General features: G+C 35.9%; 8 protein-coding genes and 1 pseudogene across 12 annotated transcripts; 3 read left to right on the forward strand and 6 right to left on the reverse strand.

Moving 5' to 3' along the window:
• Nucleotides 1-1171: 1171 nt before the first annotated feature.
• On the forward strand, nt 1172-2422 carry F49C5.11 (DUF281 domain-containing protein; the record flags this gene model as incomplete). Of its 3 annotated transcripts, none has more annotated exons than NM_001267418.4 (6): nt 1172-1351; nt 1711-1750; nt 1803-1869; nt 1918-2008; nt 2052-2155; nt 2200-2299. In NM_001267418.4, the coding sequence occupies 6 exons, from the start codon at nt 1202-1204 to the stop codon at nt 2246-2248; spliced, it is 501 nt and encodes a 166-aa protein (NP_001254347.1). The 3 variants fall into 3 exon arrangements, with proteins under 3 accessions (NP_001254347.1, NP_001254346.1, NP_001254345.1); NM_001267417.2 differs by having other exon boundaries at nt 1173-1351; nt 1796-1871; nt 2200-2422; NM_001267416.3 differs by having other exon boundaries at nt 1202-1351; nt 1791-1869; nt 2200-2248.
• Nucleotides 2423-3100: 678 nt separating this feature from the next.
• F49C5.12 (uncharacterized protein) lies at nt 3101-5603 on the reverse strand. The gene is made up of 4 exons (NM_001267419.2): nt 5508-5603; nt 4561-4671; nt 3474-3608; nt 3101-3430 (listed from the first exon to the last, which is right to left on the reverse strand). Exons 1-4 carry the CDS (start codon nt 5550-5552, stop codon nt 3320-3322), a joined length of 402 nt encoding a protein of 133 aa, NP_001254348.1. The 5' UTR covers nt 5553-5603; the 3' UTR covers nt 3101-3319.
• Nucleotides 5604-9477: 3874 nt separating this feature from the next.
• On the forward strand, nt 9478-11236 carry str-223 (annotated as a pseudogene). The gene is made up of 6 exons: nt 9478-9675; nt 9719-9885; nt 10032-10207; nt 10530-10671; nt 10768-11080; nt 11130-11236. Coding segments are annotated over exons 1-6 (1103 nt in total).
• Nucleotides 11237-11443: 207 nt separating this feature from the next.
• F49C5.7 (uncharacterized protein) lies at nt 11444-13828 on the forward strand. The gene is made up of 8 exons (NM_001377883.1): nt 11444-11529; nt 11580-11654; nt 12665-12733; nt 12791-12862; nt 12916-12945; nt 12991-13059; nt 13150-13359; nt 13417-13828. Exons 1-8 carry the CDS (start codon nt 11458-11460, stop codon nt 13588-13590), a joined length of 771 nt encoding a protein of 256 aa, NP_001364599.1. The 5' UTR covers nt 11444-11457; the 3' UTR covers nt 13591-13828.
• Nucleotides 13829-15563: 1735 nt separating this feature from the next.
• Nucleotides 15564-15916, reverse strand: Y38E10A.1 (uncharacterized protein; the record flags this gene model as incomplete). Of its 2 annotated transcripts, none has more annotated exons than NM_001373802.1 (3): nt 15564-15688; nt 15734-15797; nt 15860-15916. In NM_001373802.1, the coding sequence occupies 3 exons, from the start codon at nt 15914-15916 to the stop codon at nt 15564-15566; spliced, it is 246 nt and encodes an 81-aa protein (NP_001360476.1). The 2 variants fall into 2 exon arrangements, with proteins under 2 accessions (NP_001360476.1, NP_001360475.1); NM_001373803.1 differs by having other exon boundaries at nt 15734-15815.
• A 948-nt stretch (nt 15917-16864) lies between these two features.
• On the reverse strand, nt 16865-18153 carry Y38E10A.35 (uncharacterized protein; the record flags this gene model as incomplete). Its single annotated transcript, NM_001377884.1, has 7 exons — nt 16865-17091; nt 17136-17267; nt 17316-17417; nt 17460-17487; nt 17788-17916; nt 17961-18071; nt 18118-18153. The coding sequence occupies 6 exons, from the start codon at nt 18151-18153 to the stop codon at nt 17242-17244; spliced, it is 432 nt and encodes a 143-aa protein (NP_001364556.1). The 3' UTR covers nt 16865-17091; nt 17136-17241.
• Nucleotides 18154-18340: 187 nt separating this feature from the next.
• Nucleotides 18341-18934, reverse strand: Y38E10A.2 (Cellulase). The gene is made up of 4 exons (NM_001377885.1): nt 18916-18934; nt 18733-18831; nt 18557-18688; nt 18341-18512 (listed from the first exon to the last, which is right to left on the reverse strand). Exons 2-4 carry the CDS (start codon nt 18820-18822, stop codon nt 18402-18404), a joined length of 333 nt encoding a protein of 110 aa, NP_001364614.1. The 5' UTR covers nt 18823-18831; nt 18916-18934; the 3' UTR covers nt 18341-18401.
• Nucleotides 18935-19329: 395 nt separating this feature from the next.
• Nucleotides 19330-20061, reverse strand: Y38E10A.3 (Intraflagellar transport protein 81 homolog; the record flags this gene model as incomplete). Its single annotated transcript, NM_064285.5, has 1 exon — nt 19330-20061. The coding sequence occupies one exon, from the start codon at nt 20059-20061 to the stop codon at nt 19330-19332; it is 732 nt and encodes a 243-aa protein (NP_496686.1).
• A 922-nt stretch (nt 20062-20983) lies between these two features.
• On the reverse strand, nt 20984-23354 carry clec-8 (C-type LECtin). The gene is made up of 4 exons (NM_064286.6): nt 22815-23354; nt 22040-22181; nt 21859-21990; nt 20984-21786 (listed from the first exon to the last, which is right to left on the reverse strand). The coding sequence occupies exons 1-4, from the start codon at nt 23013-23015 to the stop codon at nt 21002-21004; spliced, it is 1260 nt and encodes a 419-aa protein (NP_496687.2). The 5' UTR covers nt 23016-23354; the 3' UTR covers nt 20984-21001.
• Between the last annotated feature and the right edge of the window lie 139 nt (nt 23355-23493).

The raw sequence follows: 23493 nt of genomic DNA on the forward strand, positions 1-23493 counted from the left end.
GCATTATTTCAAAAATGATATTGAGCTTAACAATGAACCTGTATTACGTTCCTCGAGCATTGCGAACTGAGAGCAAGTACGTTTTTTTCTGACAGTTTTTTCACTAACTTAAGCTGTAATTTTATATATATATTTATGATGAGCCAATAACCAATGATCCATTTGGAATCAAACTCGAGACCTCCAGATTGCCCCACTTAATGAGCTTTTGAGCTTTTCCAGAATTCATGTGATTATTAAAAATGGCACACTGTACTGTAAGATACAATTTAGCATGCCACATCTGCCTGTGTTTTTTGAACAAATTGTAAACAGAAAAATATTGGCTGCCTGTTTCCCCGGTATTCTCAAGATAAACAAGGCTAAAAGCTATCACAATGGATCCACAGGACAAAATCGGACTTTGTATCGGGAATATATATTTTGTTCTCTTGATCTCGTGAAACGCAACATTCCCTTCTGTAGACTTTTGTGTCTGATCAGAAAACAATCAAACTAACACCTCCCGCCTTCCGCTTATCCAATATTTGAACCGAGATCAATCAACTAAGTCACTTCGCTCTATAAAATGCCGTTTTCTCATTTCGAGCGTCTAAGATCTCTGATTCTAGAATACATAAAAGTGATGCAAAACTTTTTCAGGGCACTATCCAGCGGGATTGTTGGACATGCCGGTCAGATTTGAAATCGTAGATTTAATAATGAAAGGTGTAAGTTTTTTGGAATCAAACCACATCAATTAATCTGCACTTGTGCTCATGTGCTAAATAGTGAATGGTGATAAAAACTGTGAAACAAGTTTTTAAAAAAGTTATCACTTTTAAACGCAACCAAATGTAATTCTAGGGAGATTTTAATCTTATTTTATTAATCAGTAAGCGCATTAATCATTTTGGGCGAAACGGGAAATTTTCCCATTCTCACTCAACTAGGTCGTGTACTAAAAAAAGAAGAATTGCGGGGCGGAGATAGTTCGAATAAGTATAAAATTAGACTTTCCCATCCCCCATTTTTTTGCTAGCCACTTTTTATATTTTTGTAAAGATCCATACTTTATATTTCTTATCTGCAATTCTTACAAAAATAAGAGTATTATTTTTTGAATAAAATTACATTACATTAACAAGCGCAAAATATTTCATAGCCGTGTTGTATCGACTAAATAAAATCATTTTCAGCTTGGACTGTACATATTAATTCAATGTATTGGCCAACACTATTCTTATTTATTTGTATACTACTACGACCAATAGAGTCCTGCATGAGAATGGTTCCTCCGGATGACGTTGGGTTTACTACTGAAGAACCTGCTTTAACCACTGGTTTGACCGAAGCAACTACGGAACCGGTGGTAATTCATTAATTTAATAGTGTTGAAATTTCGGAAAATTGCCAAAATGTTGAAAAAGAGCTTTTGAGGAAATCCAAAGCAATGTCGCATGTTCCGACTCCTACATTGTTTTAATACAAATAATTAAAACAAAATTGAAGTATAATAATGTAGGAAAAAACTCATTTTATTGACCGACTTCCAAAATTATGAGTGGCAAAAACTGAGTAATTGTCACTTTTTGCCAGTAAATAAAAAAATTGTGAAAAGTTTTATTATGATATTCGGTCATTTTGGCACCATAGAAGTAGCTTTTAAACCTTTCTCCACTGGCACTACTTCTATGTTTGCACAAAAATGGATACAATTTTTATTTGCAGACTACTGCTACTGAGACTGAATCTACAACTGTCGCAGGCGGTTAGTTAGTTTTTTGTCATAAAAATTAACTTTTTTCAAGATCAGACTGTAGATCGTGCTCAATTGATGAAATCAAGATACCAGCCGATGATGGAGGCAAAAAACTTATCTCAGGCGATGTGTATATTAGAAATATTGAGTGCAACCTTCGATAAGATAATATTCAGACCAACTGATCCAACAGAGGACGGCTGTATTCAACAAAAAGTTGTTTGTCAAGCTCCCGGAGGCACGTTGTGCGAGAGTGTTACATTAGTGGTAAGACAAGAGCTATATTCATGAATTGAAATTGATTTAACAGGCAGACACATCTACAGCTAGTGTTTTTATCGGACCGGAGGATGCATTTAATTCTGATGCAACATTAACGTGCAATAAAGACGGTACTTGGTCTTCCGGTACAACGTATGTTATCACTAATTTACAATGACAGTAAGTACCTTTTTCAGACGGGACATCGAACAAATTTACTGTATCTTCGTGGAACCATGCGCTTAATTTTTTCTGAAATTATAAATATTTTTGCATACTCGTATACAGATGTTCGCATATTTTAATGAGTTCAATTTGTATTCAACAGACTGACCTTTCATATAGAAATCAATTACCCAAATGTTCAAAATACATAATTATAATATTTGTAAAACGGTACTCTGTCGCGACTCGCAAGACTTCATTAAACGCAAAGTTTTCAAATTTTGATAAGTTCCACATGAAGAAAAAAAATTAAAACAGAAGAAAACAATTTACAAAAATTTCTCTACAATTTTTAATAAAAAGAGCGTTGTGAAAGTTCTAATACTGAAAAAATACGTATTTCAACGTTAAAAGAACAAATCATTTTTTCTGTCAATGTTCGAGTATTTTCCTAAATCTAATTGTAAGGCACATTCAAAAGTTAGCTTTGCGGACTCTAATAGTCTTGCATACTCTATTTGTCTTGCTGGCCAGTCGAAAAATTGTCGTGCACACAATACTATTACAGGAGATACGTTAACGTTTTCACATACAAATATTTTTTGCACGTCTCAATATTGAAGAGGCCTATCACTTGTGGGTTTCTAGTTTTGTCTTAAACTGTAGTACCCGGTCTTATTAGAAAGAATATAAAAGGAAACTGCGAAAAATTCGAGGAAGTACGAGAAAATTTGACTAAAAAGCCTACGGGAAGGTTACCAATTTCAGCATAATTTATAGTTTATTCTACGGTCTACGGTTGTAATTTAAAATATAATTTATAAACGGCGACAACGATTGTAAAAGCTGAATTCATCATCTTGTCTTGTGTTAATGGTGCCCAATTAACTCCGACTACTTCTGTGTTTGCGAGTCCCATATTCACATGAAATAAAAAAAATTAACTGCATTTTTTATTAACATTTGAAGAAAAACTTCAGGGTACTATTACTATTAGGCTCTATTATAGGTACTATTATGGGTACACTAATGGTATTATGGTTAGAAAAATACTATTGAAGTGAACATTCACGAAAGAATTAAAATCGAAATATTGAGTGCTAAAATAAATGGCGGGGTAGAAAAAGGAATAGTATCAACTTCAGTAATAATTTATGGGCATCTCGGTACGAATTCTTCGATACGGACTAGCATATTTGCAGGGAACGTTGGTGGAATTTTTGAGGCAACCACACTTGATAGGACGTAGACTTCACAATACATCTAAAAAATTGTTTAAAGAAGGTTTAATAATTTGATAATATACTGTGATAGTAGTGACGTCCTTCCAAAACACAGTAAAATATGCATCAGGAGTTTCGAAGAACCGCTCATAACAGGGGTCCATCCAGGTACGGGGGTTAGAAGTGATTTTCTCGTCAAATATGAAGGCAATTGGAGTCTGAAAACTACGTTATTGTATATGCTTTTCTATTATGAGGTTGTTCCAGTAATTTTGCGAATTCATGAATGCCGTATATTTTAGTTACTTGAATAAAGCAAAAAGTGTATTAAACACACGTCTTAATTTTCCGATACTACTTGAATACCCCCATTAGTTTTGTGTATCCATTATAGTATTGCGCTCAAATAAACTTTCGAAAATTAGTGTTGCAGTCTCTATTAGTGTTGCACTACTACCACGATTCAACATCTGGTGGGATTCCGGATCAACGTTTTCCAGAATTGGCACCGTGCCAACGCATAAAACGGATTTTTTCTCGATGAAAAACGTGACAATTATTCTTCCATGTTATAACATGTTACGCGTTGTTACGCGTTGTTAGGCGTATCTTCAAAAATAAATTTTTTAAAAACAACGTGCGTTGAATAGGAAAAAAGCGTTTTATGCGTTGGCACAGTAGCACATCCGGAATTCCGCCAGATCTTCAATCCGTGTTGCCTCAAAAAACATACAATTGTATGTGTTTTTTACAATTACCCAAATTTTCAATGAATTACTAGGCAAAAAGCGATACTTATTAATTGAAAACTATAGACCTCAAATTCGGAATAAGCCATCGAAAATTTGTATTGAAGTCTCTGATAGTATTGCGCCAAAAAGGTTGTCCGGAAATTAGCATTGCATGTACAGTGCGCGCAAGTTTTATAGGACACCGCCGTAAATTTGCGGCTGTGGGTCTTTCCATAAGTTTTCAAGAAACACGGTTGTTGTAAATGAATTCAGCATGTCAAATAACCTACATACAGATCATTGATTTCATCAATTTTGCTCAAAAACTGTGAGCATAAAAGCAAAATCTTGAAAAAATGACGCGTAAATACCTCGCGTAATTCATATCAAGTTACTTTGATAAATTATGAAATTAACTTTTCATTATATTTTAACTTACCGCTTTGTTGGTAGTGTACCTTGAAAGCATGCTGTACACAACATCTAGGCTTGCTGTTGGTCTGAACACGGAGAAATTCATGTTGAGGGGGTATATATCTGCCGGAATTGTCTAAATAAGATTTTACTTTTTGCAGCTTTGTAGTTTAGTTTTTATTTTTTTTTTTGAATGTTTCTGTTGTTTTATAAAAGATGTTTGGTAATTATAGGTTACCCACATCAGTCATATCGGTCATTGTTTCGATTTCAAATTCTGACGACCAAATCTTTCGATGTTTTTTCTTATCCTTGGGAAATTATAAACTTTTTACGCTCTGAGATATCCTTTATGCCAAAAATTAAAAAAAAAACCCCTTTAGCTAAAAATAAATGTTGACCTAACTTGACTAACTTGAGAATTTTAACTGTCTAACCGCGGTTAGACAGTTACGGTTAACCGTAGACTTGGAAAAAGTGTATAAAACAAAGCAAAAATTGTGATCACAAAAAATCCAAACTTTGGGTTTTTTTCGAGTTTTTCATTCAAATGTTTTCTTATTTCCTGTTTTATTTAATATACTGACTATTAAATACTTAGTAAATATTGCTAATATTGTAACTGCTAGAAAGACAAAACAAAGTTAAAATGGTAGATCAGATAGGTGCTATCAGGAAGTTATTATATTACTGTAAATGTACAATAGTATTCTACTAACTGCATACTAGTCATGTCATATTTAATTATTGTTTTCTGAGAGAAATCGAAAATTGGAAACAAATTTTTGCTCGTCAGACTATTGATATGGAAATATTATTAACTTAAAACTCCCTATATGGCTGATATAAATATATCATCATTTCTAACCTTATTCTATATAATCACAAAAATATTTTCAAGAAAAACAATCAAAAGAAAAGTCTAAAGTTAAAAACCTATAAAACTAATATTTTTAAAGCTGAATGACTTACTTGAGCGGTGCACATGAGTGGAGCGAGGAGCAAGGCGAAAATCATTGCGACGAGAGAAGGTGCAACAGGAATGGCTTTTCAGCAACAAGGACCAAGATTGGAATATGTTTTGTGAAAGTGAGTGTTTTGAAAAAAGCATCTTACGGTGGGCGGGACTCTAGTGGGCGTGGTTTTATTGGATTCGAATGAGCAAACGAAAAATGGGCGTAACAAAGATTACGGTATGTATTGCCGAGATAATTTTTGAGAATACAATCTTAGAATATGATAAATCTATTAAAAATGTACAGTTAAATTAAATAAAAAATTAGAATCAAAAGCAGATAACATTGTTGTTTTCAAACAAATATATACTAATAACACTGTGAATTCTTAAAAAAAGTAAAATTTTTAAAACTTTTTTCAATGTCGAGGTCTGAAAACAGATTTGTTATGAGAAGGTACGATGTCATAATTCTAATTTTAAAAACTTATTCAAATTTTGTTGAATAAATGAAACGGGGTCTGGTTCTAGATGGCCAATTTAATTTTTCATCACATAAATGTCAATTCAGTTTTATCTTCTTCATCATTTCTTATTGGAATCTATTCATATCATACGCCACCCCCTGAAAATATGCCTGTGGCCACGTCTGAACTTTTTAGATAAAAACTGCCGATGTCATTAGATTTTAAATCCTAAAAAAGCTATGTGCCCACAATTTCATGACCGTACCTCAAAAACTATAAAAATCAGGTCAAGAAAAAAAAATCAAAAAATTACAAGGTCTATACGCTACCTTCGACTTTTTGTTGATTTCTTCAAAACTTGCGATCTTAAAGAGGTAGTTGAACAGGATATCTATAAATTTAAGTAAGTATCAAAGCAGAGTACCTTTTTCTAAAACCACAAAGCATTTTTGTCCAAATCCGTATAGCTCCAACGACGTCGAAGGGCCTGAAACGTGGATTTCGGCTCTCATGTGAGATATAACTTCCAGAGTGTGGGGATATGTTCTAGACACTTTTCTAACATATCACGTGAATTTTGGCCTGAATTGGTCTGTTCTATAGTAGAACTAATAAAATACGGTGAAATGTTCATAATACGATTCACTACTTTCAGGCGTGTTGTTTTTTTTTCAAAAATTTTTTGTGAACAAGAATACAATTCTACATATGTATGTTGTTATGTATGTGTTAATTTTACAGAAGCTCATAGTTTGACGTTGACAGTACTTGTTAATGTATATTGTTCTGGAAAGATGTTTGATCGCCACTTTGTTCAGTTACAGTTTTTTCTTAAAAATACGAAAACGGGCACAATTTTTGTGACTTCAGACTCATTATTATTCATTGGAAAAAAGCTTTTAGCGATTCACCTCTATTATACGTGTATTAAACAAAAAGTCCCGTGCGCAAATCGGAAAAACATCGAAATAATGGGGTTTGCTATGGATACCCGAGTGGACCGTTTGGTCGGAGCAAGGTCGCCAAATGACGGAAATGAATTTTATGCCGAATTGAAAGAAGGGATTTGATGGATCTGTCATATTGAACAACTAATAGGGATGAACTGAACTGGGGAACGGAAAGTATCAAGATAAATCTTCAAAAAGTTCAACAGATATTGGCAGAGGTTTTATACCACAATTCAGGAATGCGTGACAGTCGGCAATATCAATGGTCTAAGTATTTTCAAAATTTCATGAATTGACTTTCAGTGCATATATTTGATCTGAGTCAATAGCATAACGTACCCTCTACTACCAATTCATTAAATGTTCTGTAATTTAATACATAGGAGTTCCATTCTTGAGACATTTCAATATCCCTTGACTTGACCCACCGTTATTTGTGAGTAGGGTATGTAAACGGACTCCAGACATCCGGTAAACAATTTTAGAATATCAAAATTCTGTACAATTACTGTAAAGCCAATATGAGTTTCCAGCCGTTCACCGGCCCCCAAAAGTTTCCCGATTTGTATTTTAGTTGGTTTTAACCACTTTTGTTTTAATTCTGAATACTTCTGATTTAAAAATTTTAAACTACAAAAAAAAAAGCTAAATTTTATCAGCTTATTTCTACCTTTTTCCAAAAATTTATGGAATATTTTCAGTTTTTTTTTAAGATATTGAGGTTTTGCATTGTTTGTCTATCTTTCTATTTAAAAAAAGTCTAAATGCCTAAGTTGATGTGTATCTTCTGGAAATACCAAACAGCCCCACACGATGAATCGCAGTGATGGATTTCATTGCGACGAGCCTCGCAACTAGTAAGTTCGAATTTCTCTCCAAATTTACTGTATAAGGACAATATCCCTCCGCTTATCCCAGCTTTACATGTGAATTGTTTTTTATCTGTTATGTACAATTCTACAGAAGCTCATAGTTTGACTTTGACAGTACTCGTTAATTTATATTGTTCTGACAAGATGTTTGATCGTCACTTTATTAAGCTACAGTTTCTTCTTGAAACGACGAAAAAGAGCACAATATTTTGTGACTTCAGACTCATTATTATTCATTGGAAAAAAGCTTTTAGCGATTCACCTCTATTATACGTGTATTAAACGAAAAGTCCCGTGCGCAAATCGGAAAAACATCGAAATAATGGGGTTTGCTATGGATACCCGAGTGCTCCGTTTGGTAGGACCAAGGTCGCCAAATGACGGAAATTAATTTTATGTCGAATTGAAAAAAGGGATTTGATGGATATGTCAAATTGAACAACGTATAGGGATGAACTGAACTGGGGAACGGAAAAAGTGAGACTCTCGAGATGGATTTCGGAAAGTGGTAGAAAACAAAAATCCCAAATTTTAGTGAAAATTTTGAGTACAATTTCGTTCAAACTGTTTGTGGGAATCTCAGCGATTCTGATTAGTTTGATGAGAAGTTGAGAGTGAAATCTGTAAATGCAACTTCAATTTTGACAAAGGTTTTCTGCAGCCCAAACTACAGGATTCCGTGACAGTCGCCAATATCGATCGCCAGTTTTTCAAGTTTTTTACTAACATTGAGTAAATATTACAATAGAATTTTCTATCACGATTTTCCCTCCAATTTTGTAAATAAGCATAAACATGCTTTACTTCAATTACCAAGAGTCGTTACAATGTCGAAATACGAAAATTTTATTTTAATAAAAACTTTCAATTTGTGAATTATTAAAAATTGGGTTAATAATTAATTGGATAATCTTCAGACATTAAGCATATTCCCAGTATATTTTTTTAATTTTAATTTCACAGATACATATTTATTTAATGCGTACTTTGTAAGTGCTCGACTGACTTTTCTGAAAACATATCGGTTACAGACAAGGAAGAAACTATGAATGTACCGGAGTGATGATTATTTCCGTCTATCTTACTTGTAAATTGCAGTTTGTGTTTTTATTTCAGAGCATCACAACTTTGAAGGACAATGCAGTAGATCACTGTCTATGGGAAGATGATTTATCCATGGAATTTTAAGTGGGCAAAAATAACTTAAATGATCAATAAACTGTCGAAAGTCGCACGATGAGGTTTTAAATTGAAGATGATGCTCGTTGCGTATTTGGTGTGGGTAAGAAGAACGTTTTTCGTGAGCTACTAATGTTCATCTCTACTGATTCCCATGTATCGTTTTAGAAAATTAATCTAGATATATCAACCATCCTCGCGGATCTTATGTCATCTTCGGCTTTGTTTTGTGAGCTGTCTTATAATATATGGTAATTGCATAAAGTTAGCTACACATGCATTGTTTTTGTTAACAGTAATATTTAAATCAAAGTGACCATGTGACACGCTTCTTTTTTTTAATTTCCTGTATTTGGAGAAGCCATGTTTTGTTAAGCAAAATGTATCTAACTGTATGTATTGTTATTCGTATCTTGAATGAGTTTTTCATTGCTTCTCGAACGTTTCTTTGTTTTCTATAAAAACACGTCTTAACTGTTCAATCTTTAAATCTTTTATTTTCATTTTTGCAGTAAAAACATGTTTGGAAGACAGTGGAGCTACCTCCTCAAAATCGTTCAAGACTCATCGGCTTGCGTATCCCTTGTCATCAACAGTTTCCTGATTTTCATGATTCTTACAAAATCCCCAAAACAACTTGGCGCCTACCGTTACTTGATGATCTACATTTCCGTTTTTGAAATGTTCTATTCCATCATCGACCTGGTGATCGATCCAGTAAGTAGAACGTCACAAATTCTCAAAGAAATTATAATCATAGCAACACTATTCGCATGGTCCAACATTCCTGGTGATCGTTGAGATTAAGGACAAACTTTTGCCTCCTGCAGGTCTCACTGTGCTCAATACGTTCTACTGGGGCTGCTTTGGCGCATCGATGGCGGTTTTTGCCGTGCATTTTGTGTATCGTTGGCTTGTTGTAACCGAGTAAGCATAAAATAATGAATTTTGGCTTTGCCAAAAGTTCATTAAGTATTATAAAATGTCTCATTACACCGTTAAAAATCGACAATTTTGAACAAAATTTATTTGATTAAAAACTAATCTCATTATAATATCACAATTTTTGCGATTTTGTCGTAAACTTTTGATTTCTGAACAAAATAATTTTCATACATCGGCTTCTGGAAACATTCAACGGCTGGAGAATCTGGTTTTGGTTCTCAATTCCAATGTGGTACGGTGTAACCTGGATTTTCACTGGATACGTGCTGGCGGGACCAAATGAATTTACCAGTCGATTTATCAGGTGAACTTTTTTTTAAAAGACAGTCGAGTATTTTGTCGGCTGCTAATTCAACACTTAATATTGGTCAGTTGATGCAATGTCAAGAATAAAACTATACATATGTACATACCGTATTTCCTCTATTACTCTTGCAGCCTTTATTAGTATTGCAGTCTCTAATAGTCTTGCAGTTTCTATTAGTCTTGCACCCCTACGGGTCAATCGAAAATTAGTCTTGCATGCAAGACTAATAGAGGAACTACGGTAGATGAATTTTTTTTAAAATTGTTATCAATTTATCATTTCTTGTATAATTCCTCATTTTGATAAAAACAAATTTTAGTGCCAACATCAAAGAAGTGCTAGATTTGGAATTCGACGACTACGTCTACTTGGGGCCATTTCTCTATGATAAAACGGGAAATGGAACCGCAATTGTTCATATCAAACCGTTTATTGGGTTGGGCATCATATCGGGAACAATTGTGAGTTATACTCTAAATTTGATGTCAATTTTCTTGTAATTTTTTTACTAAGCTAACTTCTAATAACACTTTCGCGGCTCATTTCTTTAAATCCAGGTTTCATCCATTATCATTGTGCTAACATTTGGAATTCTTTGCTACCGAAGACTGAACGCAATTGTGGTTACCACAATGAACTCGGCAAATCTGAAAAATCTTCAAAGACAACTCTTCTATGCACTCGTCATTCAAACCTTGGTACCGTTCCTTCTGATGCACATCCCAGTCGGTATCATGTTTGCATTCGTCTTTCTCGACATTGACTTGGGAGTGTACAGTGCAATCGTCTCAATGACGATTGCAATTTACCCGGCTGTGGATCCAATTCCAACCTTGGTTATTGTAGAAAACTACAGAAAAACTTTAATTCGTAAGTAGAATGCCAGGCTAAAGTGACCAAAAAAATTGTTTAATTTTAGATTACCTTCGTTGTTGCAAAAAACCAACAGAAGTTGCCGCAACAGTCATTGAGCCAACAAGATTTCCGACAACCGTCACTACACAAGTTAACCAAAACCTTCAGTAGTATATCCCGTAGTATCTTCACCGTTTATTTCATTGACCCAATTTTACTAATGCACATACACTACTTCTTAATCGATTTTTTGCCAACATGTCCAACATACATCAATTCTTGTCCGTTCCTATGTTTATACCAGGCTACTAAGCAACGCTCCCTCATTATTCCCAGATTTTCCCTTTTCATCGACATATATTTCCATTCATCTTAATTTTGTGAACAACAAGATGACTGTGATCCAGCTTTCTCTCCTTCTCCTGCTTTCCATGTGCAATCCATTGACTGAGGCGAACTACTTGGTACGTTTGAGAATATAACTGTAGTTGAGTTTATATACCGAACGTTTTAGGATAGCGATCCGTTCCCACTCGACTCGTCCTGCGATCCTGTGATCAACACAACCCCAACAACGGAAACAACTACTGTAAGTCTAGACTAATCACAACATAAGGGACCGCTTTTAGTATTGAACCTCTCCAAGCCAATCAAAAATTAGTGCTGCTCTAGTAAATTTGTCCTTTTAGGTTGAATTAATTTATGTGTTCAAAGCGGCATACTGGAAATATTGTAAATTTATACATTTACCTAGTTTTTTAGAGCGTGAAGTCTTTTTTTTTTAAACATACGGTATTTCCTCTGTTAGTCTTGCACCCCCATTTTTGCCTGACCAGCAATACCATGAGGAAACTTCAACAAAAAAATTAAACCTAAAGGTTTTTAAATAGCTGATGAAGTATTGGTAAAGAATGAATTTCTCGTGGTTTAAACGGTATAGAGTTAAGTTTTCAACAAAATTGGGTAACTTTTCCAAAGTTATGGGGCTTTCGAAAATCAGTCTTGCATCCTCTAAAAGTCTTGCAGTCTTTATTAGTATTGCACCCCTACGGACTAATCGAAAACTAGGCCTGCATGCACGACTAATAGAGTTTAATATTTTCCGATGTAGCATTTGAACATTAGTTTCTTAGTCTTCAGTATCCCAGCCTAGACTTAAAAAGACGCATTATTGATGCGGTAGTGCATAGTACAATTGGTAGATTATTTTGAGAAACCTTATCTTAAATTAGCGGCAGTGTGTGCAACTGTAGTATATGTAGTATTGGATTCCCAATATTCGAGAAAACGAAAGTTCCTGGAGCACGACTGAAAAACTGGTTCGATATAAATTTTCACTTTGCGGGTCTGCTTAGCATTATGTCCGCGCAGTAAAAGAAGTTTATGGTAGGTAATCTAAGGTTACACTTTTTAATGTTGATGTATGAAATTTGATGGCCGCCACAATTTTTATCTGGCCCGCATAGACAATTTTATGAGATATACATTTATCGCGTACCCATGGACATATCCCCATTATTTTCATGTTTTCACTTTAAGAAAGTGTATGGCACGACTATCTATACAACTGTTGCTCGGAGACTAAAAACAACCATTCAGCCATCCACGTCTACTACCGCCACGTCATCATCTGCAACTGAAACAACTTCCAATACTGACTCATCATCGGTGTGTGACTCTTCTCTCTTTCTCGGTCTCTTAAAAATTTATTTTAAATAAGTTCAGACTGCAACTCCTTCACCTTCCTCTGCCTCGTCAACTACTCCGACCGCTCAGTCTTCGACTGCTACATCACCCGTGATAAAAACTCTCAAACTTTTAGATATTTTAATAATTAATCAATTTTTCAGGCAATGACGTCACCATTCATCCAAACACCGGTATTTTATAAAAGCAAGTGCTTTACCATCAGTTCCAACTTTCAGGCTGCTACACCCAAACATCAGTTGTGCACAAAGCCGAAACAATCTGCCATTACCTGGCCAAACTCCCTGGTAAGACGGGACTTCAAATGAAAATTGCTAAATAGCAACTTTGACATTTGAAATTTAATACAAAAAGAAAGTAATTCCGTTTATTTTCAGTTTCGAGGAATGTGCATCGAAAAACCGGTCACTGGACACGCTTTGGCTTTCCGGTATAGAAGTGATCTGGAAACACGCGACTATTCGAAGGTCCTAACCTTCAAGCCAATTGTGTTTTTTGAGAAGGGAAGGGGCGAGAAAGATCCACATGTCTACTTGGAAAACCACCGAGGCCTGAACGTCTTCTTCGTCTGGTACAACAATGAAAAGGTAAACTTGTGAAAATTTATTATTCAATGAAACGCATCACAAATTATTTTCCTACAGAGTGGAGTGATTTTGGATGCCAATGAGCCTAACAACTGCGCCAACGACCAAGCTGATTGTCTACCATTTGAATATAACGACGTCAATGCCATCATCTACACCATTTGTTGGAACAAGGAAGTTCATTCCGACGGACTTTTCATCGATACTCTGATCGAAGAAGTGCTTTCGTGAACAATTTGAAATATTCTTTGAAAAATCTGTTAATGTTATAACATAGGTTATTGCAAGGGAAAAAGTTATTATCATTTACTTATATTTTTCTTTAATTATTTACTAACTTCACTTATTTACTACTTATATTTGTCTTTTACTTATTTACTAATAGTAAATTTTATTGCACGCTATTGTGATAGAACCCTGTCAATATATTCTCATGCAACTTTTTACCAAATAAATTAAAATTTGTAAAGTCTTTTCACAGAAAGTGTCATGGCTAATTTGTCAATAATAGTATTCAACCTTCCTTAAAACTTTGAGCGTTCAAGAAAATTTGTTCTTCAAGTCAACAAAACACGCTAACAGTTTTTTGCATTCTCCTAAATTACAAACATTTTTTGCAGAATGGTCTATAGTTATGCACACTGTAACTCGCGCTTTTAAAATGCAAAGGGTATTCTCAAAAAAAGTTGAAGAGTTTAAGTTTTGTTCTCCATACTATAACAAAAAAGCATATCAAATTTTGAAAATGCCTGCTTGTGCGAAGTTTCAAATCTATAACAGTTAAAAAGTTCAACTTGATACTTTTGTGAAAATTTTCAGCTCAAATGCATACATATTTTATTTAAATTTTTAACTAGAAATTAACTTAATTTATGTAGTTATTTTTATAGCGATTCTGGTCATTTCAAAACTTCATTGATAATTTTGGAGTTTTACTTTTGAAGTAATATATGATGTTCAGAATACCGTTCTGAACATTATACATTACTTCAAAATATGGGGGCAAGATTAACTGAGACTTTAAGCTTCTGAAAAGTTTTTTCTTAAAAAAACTAGGTCTCAAACAGTCAAATCTCTGAAAAGGGGATATTTTACGTTCTTTCAAATAAAATTAGAATCGTCTCAGTAACTACGCAATCGATTCCGAAAAACCCAAAAAATGTGTGTTTTTTTTTTCAAAATGTGACCAATAAACAATTATTTTAGGTAGGATATATGTATCCTTACTGAAAAATTGTCATGGCAGATAGGCATATTTTATTGATTTACTATTTTTTTAACTTGAAATATGAGAGCAAAAGGAGAAAAAATAAAATTAGGCAAGAAAAGTAAATGATAAGGTGACCAGATTGGAACATATCCGAGGTCAGGTCAGTTACATGATATTGATACTTCCGCAAGATTTATAAAAAGTATGAAAAATATCAACACAACACTAAGTACTGATACACTGAATGAAATGGAGTTTTTCAAGTGGAGTCTTTCCATTAGCAGTGATTCCGGCAAAGACCATGATTCCTTTCGGGTAACCAGTACGCTGAACGCGGGAGTTTGGCTGAGTTTTTGCATAAACTCGATCATTTTGCGTATTAAAAGACTGCTCAATGCAAAATATCTTTTCGTCGGTGAAAAGTACCTTCCTGTGAGCTCCATTTCTGAATCTTCGGAGTAGATTCATGGCACGGTCTTTTCTCTTGATTTTAGCAGCTTCAGACAGAAATTGACAAGTAGATTTTTTGTAAGCCTTCAATTTCAAGTTGTTTTTTACCATTCGGCACAGAGAACTTTGCGAAATTTTCAATTCTCGGGCCATCGCACGGACCGACCGCCCGGAGTTGTGACGGAAGCGTCCACGAACTTTTTTTATCATCGCTGGTGTAGTGACTGTGGGGGGTCTTCCGCGTCCGGATCTATCGGAAAAGTTGCCGAGCTCCTTGAACCGTGCAATGGTGGTAGAAACAAGTTTTTCAGACACTTTGAGCCGTCGAGCAATGCTCTTCGCCGCGACACCATTCCTATGAAAACGAACGATGGGTTCACGCATGGGTGACGCTCTCATACCTGCGAAAAAAAAATTATTTTTTAGGAAAAACGATGGAAAAATAAATGAACAAAACACGAAATAACATAATCAATTAATTTTGGCGGGGAGACCCGAACCACAGAACTTTCGCGCGCGCGCCTCGACTTACCATAATTTTGACTCACCCTGTACATATGTTATTCACCAGTCCGTTTGTAGTGAGATACATAAGTTCGTTGAACGATTGTTCTTGGGTTAAACTATGAGTGAAATCTTTGAAATCCCATGCCATTGGGTGGTAGGGAGCTGAAATTAATATTTTGAGAAAAACATTCAAGTAACAGAGCTTACTAGTAGAGGTTTCAGCCACTTCCGTTGTGGTGGTTTCGAGATTAGGATCACAACTAGTTGAGAACTGAAACGGGTCGGATGACTGAAAAGTTTCATATATCCTTCATAGCAAAGAAGCTAACTCACAAAATAATTTGCTTCGGCAATGGAAGTAAGTGACAGGAGAATGAAAGGATAGATCATGGCTGGAATTTGAAATTGTAAAATGTACAGCGAGTTAAGAGACCCAAAAGCCTAGTGAGAAAAAGGTCATGTGGAAATAGGCGTCAACTTTAACACCAACGCAAAAATTCATATGAAAAAATTTTTTTCGCTACGGAAGCCGCTAGTTGGCATGACTACTAAAAGCTTCAAGGGTCATTTGCTCGGCTTTGGAGTGTTTCGCAAAGATCTTGTCACGTCATGGAAATTTTGGACTACAATAAAATAAGAATGTATGTAGTTAGTATATCGGTACTACTATAATGGGACTGTAATCCCTTTGTTATCCCAGATACGTATTTCGGTCTAGATTGATCTCGCTATAAAATAGTTGACGAACTTTAGATACGTTGTGTTCTGGATCTTGCATAAGCTCAAGTATTTTTTATCACTTTAATAAATACAATGCAACCAAAAAGTTATGCATGGGGATTTATCTGCAGATTTTTGCTCAACTCACTGTCTAATACACCAGGGCATATGGATCTCTCCATGTTTCTCCAGATTAATCAGCAGTGGAATCATTTCCAGCGAAAAAAAAATCGGCTTCTGGAACTTGATAGTGTTTGGAAGCAACTTTACTTAAAATTTACCAAAGCGTAATTATTGTAAAATTTGATTGCGCTGTACCAGGTTACTTGTGTCCCAATTCCTGGAAATGGAGCCCTAAAGTTCCAAGCCATGGAGATGGTGGTTGTACTCTTAAATCATAAATAAGTCGGCATTTTTCAAAAATAGCAAACCTTTATGTATGAAATAATTAAAAGAAAACGGGCAAACAAAAGGAGCATAGATTGAGGGAATAGGAAGACTATGATTTTTTGTTTAAACGACTATGCAAGTCGAAAACATTTTAGAAAGATGTCCCGCGAGTTGGCATGGACACTAAAAACATGCGGAATGATGTTTCACTATTTTATTTGAATTGAATTATTTTTTAACTTTTTATTAGGAATCTGATTAGAATTTATAGAGCTACGGAATATGGAACTACGGAAAAGTGGCTTTTCAGACAAACATCAAATTTCTAAAAAAAAAGATATATGAAATTAGAGAGCACATCCATCGCCACGCATCTCGACTCTTGTCAAGTATCGGGCCTCGAAGGAAGGCGTTACAGTGAGACAACAGGTACGACGCATAACTTCGCAATACATCTGAAAACCTTTTCTTACAACTTCAAATTTCTGAAATAACTTACATCGTTCTCGACCTGCCAGTAAACCACAAATGTCGCGTTTGGCTGCGCATAGAGCCGATGATAGCATGGATCTCTCCATGTTTCTCCAGAATAGTCAGCAGTAGAATCATTGCCGGCAAAAAGTATCGGCTTCTAAAATTTAATAGTATTTTGATGGATGCAATTTTTCTTGAAACGTACCAATGCAAAATTGTCGTAATATTGAAATTTGTCGTACCACGTTTGTTGTGTCCCAATTCCTGGGAATAAAGTCCTGAAGTTCCAAGCCAAAGGAGTTGTAGCCTAAACTCATAAATAAGTTGATACCTTCCACAAATTGCGAACCTCGACCACTGGAACAAGTAGAACAAAACTGAAAAGTATAAGGAACATAGCTGGAAGGAGTGAGCAGGATTTTAGAAAAATATTATTGGCAAGCTGTTCAAAACAAGGTGACAGAATTTTTGCAAAAAGTCCGACTAGTCGGCATGGATACCAAAAGCTTTCAAGCTGACTTTGTTTCGCACAGATTTTATTCGGAATAAAGACTTAAGACTCTGGCTTTTTTATATTAACGAAGTAAGCGTTACATTCAGGGACAAGTTACGACGCATGACTTCGCAATACATCTAAAAATCAATTCCTACAACTTCAAATTTCTGAAATAACCTACATCGTTTTCGACCTGCCAGTAAATCACATATGTTGCATTCTGTGCATAAAATCGATGATAGCACGGGTCTCTCCATGTCTCTCCAGAATAGTCAGCAGTAGAATCGTTGCCGCCAAAAAGAATCGGCTTCTGAAATTTGATAGTATTTGGAAGAGACTCTACCTAAATCTTACCAATGCAAAATTGTCGTAATGCTTTAATGTGTTGTACGAAGCTTGCTGTGTTGACATCATTGGATACGTGCACTCAAAATTCCAAGCCATAGGCGGGGTGGTGGTTGTAGCCTGAAATTCTAAATGACCTAATATAAATATTCTTCACATTGCAAACCTTTATGAGCATAATTACAAAAACAAAATAGATCATGCTCTATTGTTCGGAAATTGAGAAAACAAGAAGAATATTATTTTTCAACAGACACTGAAGACGATAATGCAAATATGGATTTTGCGCAAAAAGTCGCGAAAGTTGGCATGGACACTGAAAGCATACACAATGACAATTCACACCATTTGATTCAAAATAAAAACAAAATAGGGATAGAGAAAATAGAGAAATTGGAGGGGCAAGTAGATCTTGTCATAACATTATCGCGAAAAATCATAAAATCAAAACTAAATAGCACAACCATCGCCAAGTGACTCGACTCTTGTTAAATATTGAACTTCGAAGGACGGGATTACAGGAATTCGAGGAGTGATTTTACGCAAAACTTCACAATACATCTGAGAATTATTTTCTACAACTTCAACTTTTCTTCTCAACTCACATCGTTCTCGACCAGCCAGTAAGCTACATATAATGCATCTGGCTGCGCATAAAATCGATGATAGCATGCATCTCTCCATGTTTCTCCAGAATAGTCCGCAGTGGAATCATTGCCGGCAAAAAGAATTGGCTTCTGAAATTTGATAGTTTTTGGAAGCAACTTTACTTAAAACTTACCAATGCATAATTATTGTATAGTTTCATTGCGTTGTACCAGCTTATTTGTGACGATATTCCTGGAAATTCAGTCTTAAAGTTCCAAGCCATGGGAGTGGTGGTTGTAGTCTAAAATCAAAAATAAATCGATACCTTCCACAAATTACGAACCTCGACCACGGGACCAAGTATATCAAAACTGAAAAGTAAAAGGAACATAGCTTTGAAAGAGCAGGATATTTTTTTGAATATTTCTGGCAAGCCGTTCAAAACAAGATGACAGAATTTTCGCAAAAAGTCCGACTAGTCGCATGGATACCAAAAGCTCTGAAGCTTGCTTTTTGCGCAGATTTTATTCGGAATAAAGACTTAAGACTCTGGCTTTTTTATATTAACGATGTAGTTCTCGTTTCACCATTTTATTTAACTTCATAATTCAATTGTATAAAATTGAAATAAAGTTCAATAAAATTCAATTCAATTTAGTTTTCCCGTAGTTTTCATACTCCGCTCAATGAGTGACGTGCCTTTATTTATCAATTAGATCAGATCATTAGAATAATTTTATTAATGGCTTATTGATTAAACGGCAAATAACAATTATTTCCATAAAATTAATTATCCGAGCGATGCGTAGTAATTCAATAATTCATGTCTTTTCTGAAGCTCCAACAGTTGGATGTTACAATCAATCTCCATCTCTTCACATTTTTCAGTAGAGTCTCGCAATTGTCCGAGCAATTCTTCGCTCTTGGCGTTCATATTCTTCACAAGCGTCTTCATTTCATCGCGAAGTAGATCAGCTTCTCTTCTTGCAGCACTCGTTTCTTCTTGAATTCGGCACTTTTCAGCACAATTTTCAAAATAATTATATTTGTTTTCAGCCATCAGTTTTTCCAGTTCTTCTTCCTTTTGTCTCAAAACTTCCTTGACAGTTCGAATTTCGAATTGAAGATAATCCGCGACTTGATCCCGAGATGGTTGGTCGAGCTGGATGTTCATTTGATAGAGCTTCGTGACTTCTCTTGTAAAACGACATTTTTCCTTCTCATCTGCCAAATCGGTTTTTAACTGCTCTTGAACTGCATTCGCGATTGCCAGTTTGCTCCCTTCCAGTCCAATTTCTTCTTTTAAAACTGTAACTTGCTTCTTCAAACTCTGAATTTCACGCTTAGAAATGTCTTCCGAAAGATTGCGCTGGGCTGGCAAGTTACCGAGCGCTTCGACTTCCAGCTTCACTTGGAACGTCTTTAGCAAAGCATCCTTCTCTTCTTTTTGCTTGCGAAGCTTCTGAGCCTCGACTTGAGAAGCATACAATAGTACTTTGAGATACTCGAGCTCTTCGGACATTTTTTTTGTTGTGAAGGAGACTGGAAAATTGCTTTTGTTAAGAAAAATAGCAAAAAAAAAGCAACTTTGTAAACGGCAGTTTAAAAAAATTAGCAATTGCACCATGTTGTTTCATTTTTTTTAAAATTAAATTTTGATGTCAAAGTATAGAAAATTATTTGATTTATATGGAAAATAACATTGATTTTAGTTGAAATATTTGAAAAAAAAGTTTTTAAAAAATGAGCCCGGAAAATTGAAAATTTATCGAATTATCAAACTTGGCTTTCTTGACAGTCGCCAACTTTCAGGCCAGTTTTGAGCACTTTTTTGAACGTGCCAAATTAAATGAATGTTTTTTTTTCAGATTTTACCAAGTAATTTTCTATATTTTGACATAAATTTTTAATTTAAAATGTTGGATCAACATGGCGCATTAGTTAATTTTGTAACATTACCAAAAATGCCAAAAATGAAAATGGCAAGATTGGTCGAGAAAATATTAAAACATTGAGAAAAATTGCGAATCCTGTACGACAACTGTTACTCAAATGAAACTGTCTATTTAGGCCGGAATAACGTGGGTAATTGGGCGGAGAAGACTGGCTGGAAGGTCGATAGGGAAGGGTCTGGAGATGAGAGAGACAACTTGGTACATAGGCCAACTTGGTACATAGACCAACTTGGTACATAGGCCAACTTGGTACATAGACCAACTTGATACATAGGCCTACTTGGTACATGGACCAACTTGGTTTATAGGCCAACTTCATGTCTTTTCCGTACACCGGAATATTGATTGTACATATTATAATTTTTATGGTCATAATAATTTTATGACCCTTCTAAACACATTGATGGTTGAATAGCGTAGATTTGTAAGATATCTTATCCCCTATTGCCTGCCTTCCCGACAAACAAACATATGGTGAAAATAATAGGCTGTACTTTAATATTTTATTTAGAGCATTTGAACAAATTTCGAAAAAGTGGCACTAAACCCATAGCGAATATTTGAATCCTCAGAATTTCCCGATCGGAATGTCACCAGCATCGTGTTCCCAGTCGACACTAGATTGATCGGAGTTTCGTTGAATCCGCTGAACGATCCAAGCATCGGACTGCTAGTCGTCTCCCCATCGTACACCGTCACATAATCCAAATTCAGATTCGTAGAGAAATCGGTGAACTTCAGAAGGATGTTATAGGCTCCTGTTGTAGATAGTAGATAGCTACAGTACATGTTATTGTCGTAGTAGCCAGGGTATGCCGGTGAGGAGATGGTCCCAGGTGCCATGATCATAGAGCTATTGCACATTGATGGAATAACAGGAGTTGGCGGGGTCTCCGGTTCCACCCAAGGACAGGATGTTCCTGCAGGCCGCTTGCACAGGAAGCTATTACTTGCTTTACAATCAACTGGGTACCAGGAACCGGTGGGGACCATACTACCAGTTCCGGTAGACATGGCAAGACAAACCCCACCTCGTCGAGCTGTATGGTCTATATTGTGATAACTCCATGACGATCCGTCAAACCAGGTGTAAGAGCTGTTATAGCTCCAAGTGGCACCTATCAAGAGTGCAGAATAAGTGTAGAAGTTTGCATTGATGTATCTGTTCTCCATGGGTGAAAGGATTGAAGCAATGATTCCACAGTTCTCTTTGCAGATCTTCTGTGCGGATACAAATGGAAGTGGCGCGAAATCGAAGTAGCAATAGCCGTTGTAGTTCTTTTGGCATTGGTCTGAAAGTTTATAAATTTTTATGATGATTTGGCGCGAAATTAGAAATTCAAAATTTTAAGAATTCCCTTTACCTTCATTCGTTACCGGAAGCTCACATACAAACGCCCTTGACTCTTTTTCACAATCTCCACTGGACCACTGTCCCCTATCGAAAGCCACTTGGCTACTGTATACACATCTTCCTTTCTCCACCAATGGGAACCCTGAAAGATCCTTATTTTGTATAAAATATTTTTAATTTTTAATTCTTACCGCTCTTAAAGTTTTGAAACTGGTCGGCTGACCCGCTATCATCATCCCAGAAGCATTCCTTAGCGGAGCTCTTTGTGCAAAAGAGCCCTATCCAAATAGAGTTGGAAGCCCCACCAACGAAGATTGTGATTGCGCGATTGTCCTGTAAAATTTAAAATATCTTAGGCGGTCAACTATGGTAGGCAGGTCTGCCCATCAGGGCTGTGCGGCAAAAAAAACCGAGAATTGCCAAAGTCGCAGAACCCAAAAATTTTCGGCAACCGGAAATTGCCGAAATTGCCGAACCGTAAAAATTTCGGCAAACGGGAATTGCCAAAGTTGCCGAACCGTAAAAATTTTGGCAACCTGGAACTGCCAAAGTTGCCGAACCGTAAAAATTTCGGCAACCGGAATTTGCCGAAATTGCCGAATCCAAAAAATTTCGGCAACCTGGAATTGCCAAAGTTGCCGAACCGTAAAAATTTCGGCAAACGGGAATTGCCAAAGTTGCCGAACCCAAAAATTTTCGGCAACCGGAATTTGCCGAAATTGCCGAATCCAAAAAATTTCGGCAAACGGGAATTGCCAAAGTTGCCGAACCCAAAAATTTTCGGCAACCGGCAACTGCCAAAGTTGCCGCACTGTAAAAATTTCGGCAACCGAAAATTGTCGAAATTGCCGAACCCAAAAAATTTCGGCAATCGACAACTTTTCGGCAACCGGCAACTTGACTGCCTGTTGCCGCACAGCCCTGGTAGGCAGGTATGCTTGCCTGCCTATGCAAAAAAAAACTCACTATAGAACTTTTAATATTGGCCAAAGTAGCACCACCATTTTTCAGACACGTAAGCTCGGCAGTCTTGTGTGTTTCTGGAGTCTTAAAAAGTCGAAGGCACTTATTATTATTCACCAGTGTATAGCCATTAGAGCATACTGGTGATAGTTGTGCATGCGAAAATAATAAAATGAGAAAAATTGATTGAAATAGTAGCTGCATTATTTGCCCTTATCACTTGACTAATTGTGCTTTATAGAGAACTTTTTTTTTGGTTAACTTATTGACCAAAATTGCAGAAACACTCTGTCATTGAAAGATTCTTCAGTGAACTATACAGGAGTTTGAATGCTTATCAAAGTTAAAATATAGGTAAGCTGATTAAAAATTTCCTTTGTGGAAAATGGTGGAGGTGGCCGCGGAAAACTAATTGGTGGCCGAGTTTTTTGATTTTGCACTTTTCGAATTCTTCCTTCTAACCGGTTAATTAAACATGTACAGTTCTACATAGCGTTATCACTATTACTTGTGAGAGTACGGGAAATGAAATAATTTATGATGTATGATTTATTCATGAAACATTCTTATCAATGGCGAGGCACATATGAAGAGACAGTGACCAGAAGAATCAAAATTACTATTAGATCGGAATGTGACAAGCATTGAATTTCCAGTCGAGACCTTGAAGAATGGCCACTCG

This window comes from Caenorhabditis elegans, chromosome II (assembly GCF_000002985.6).
Source record: "Caenorhabditis elegans chromosome II".
In the NCBI taxonomy this organism is placed as follows: domain Eukaryota; kingdom Metazoa; phylum Nematoda; class Chromadorea; order Rhabditida; family Rhabditidae; genus Caenorhabditis; species Caenorhabditis elegans.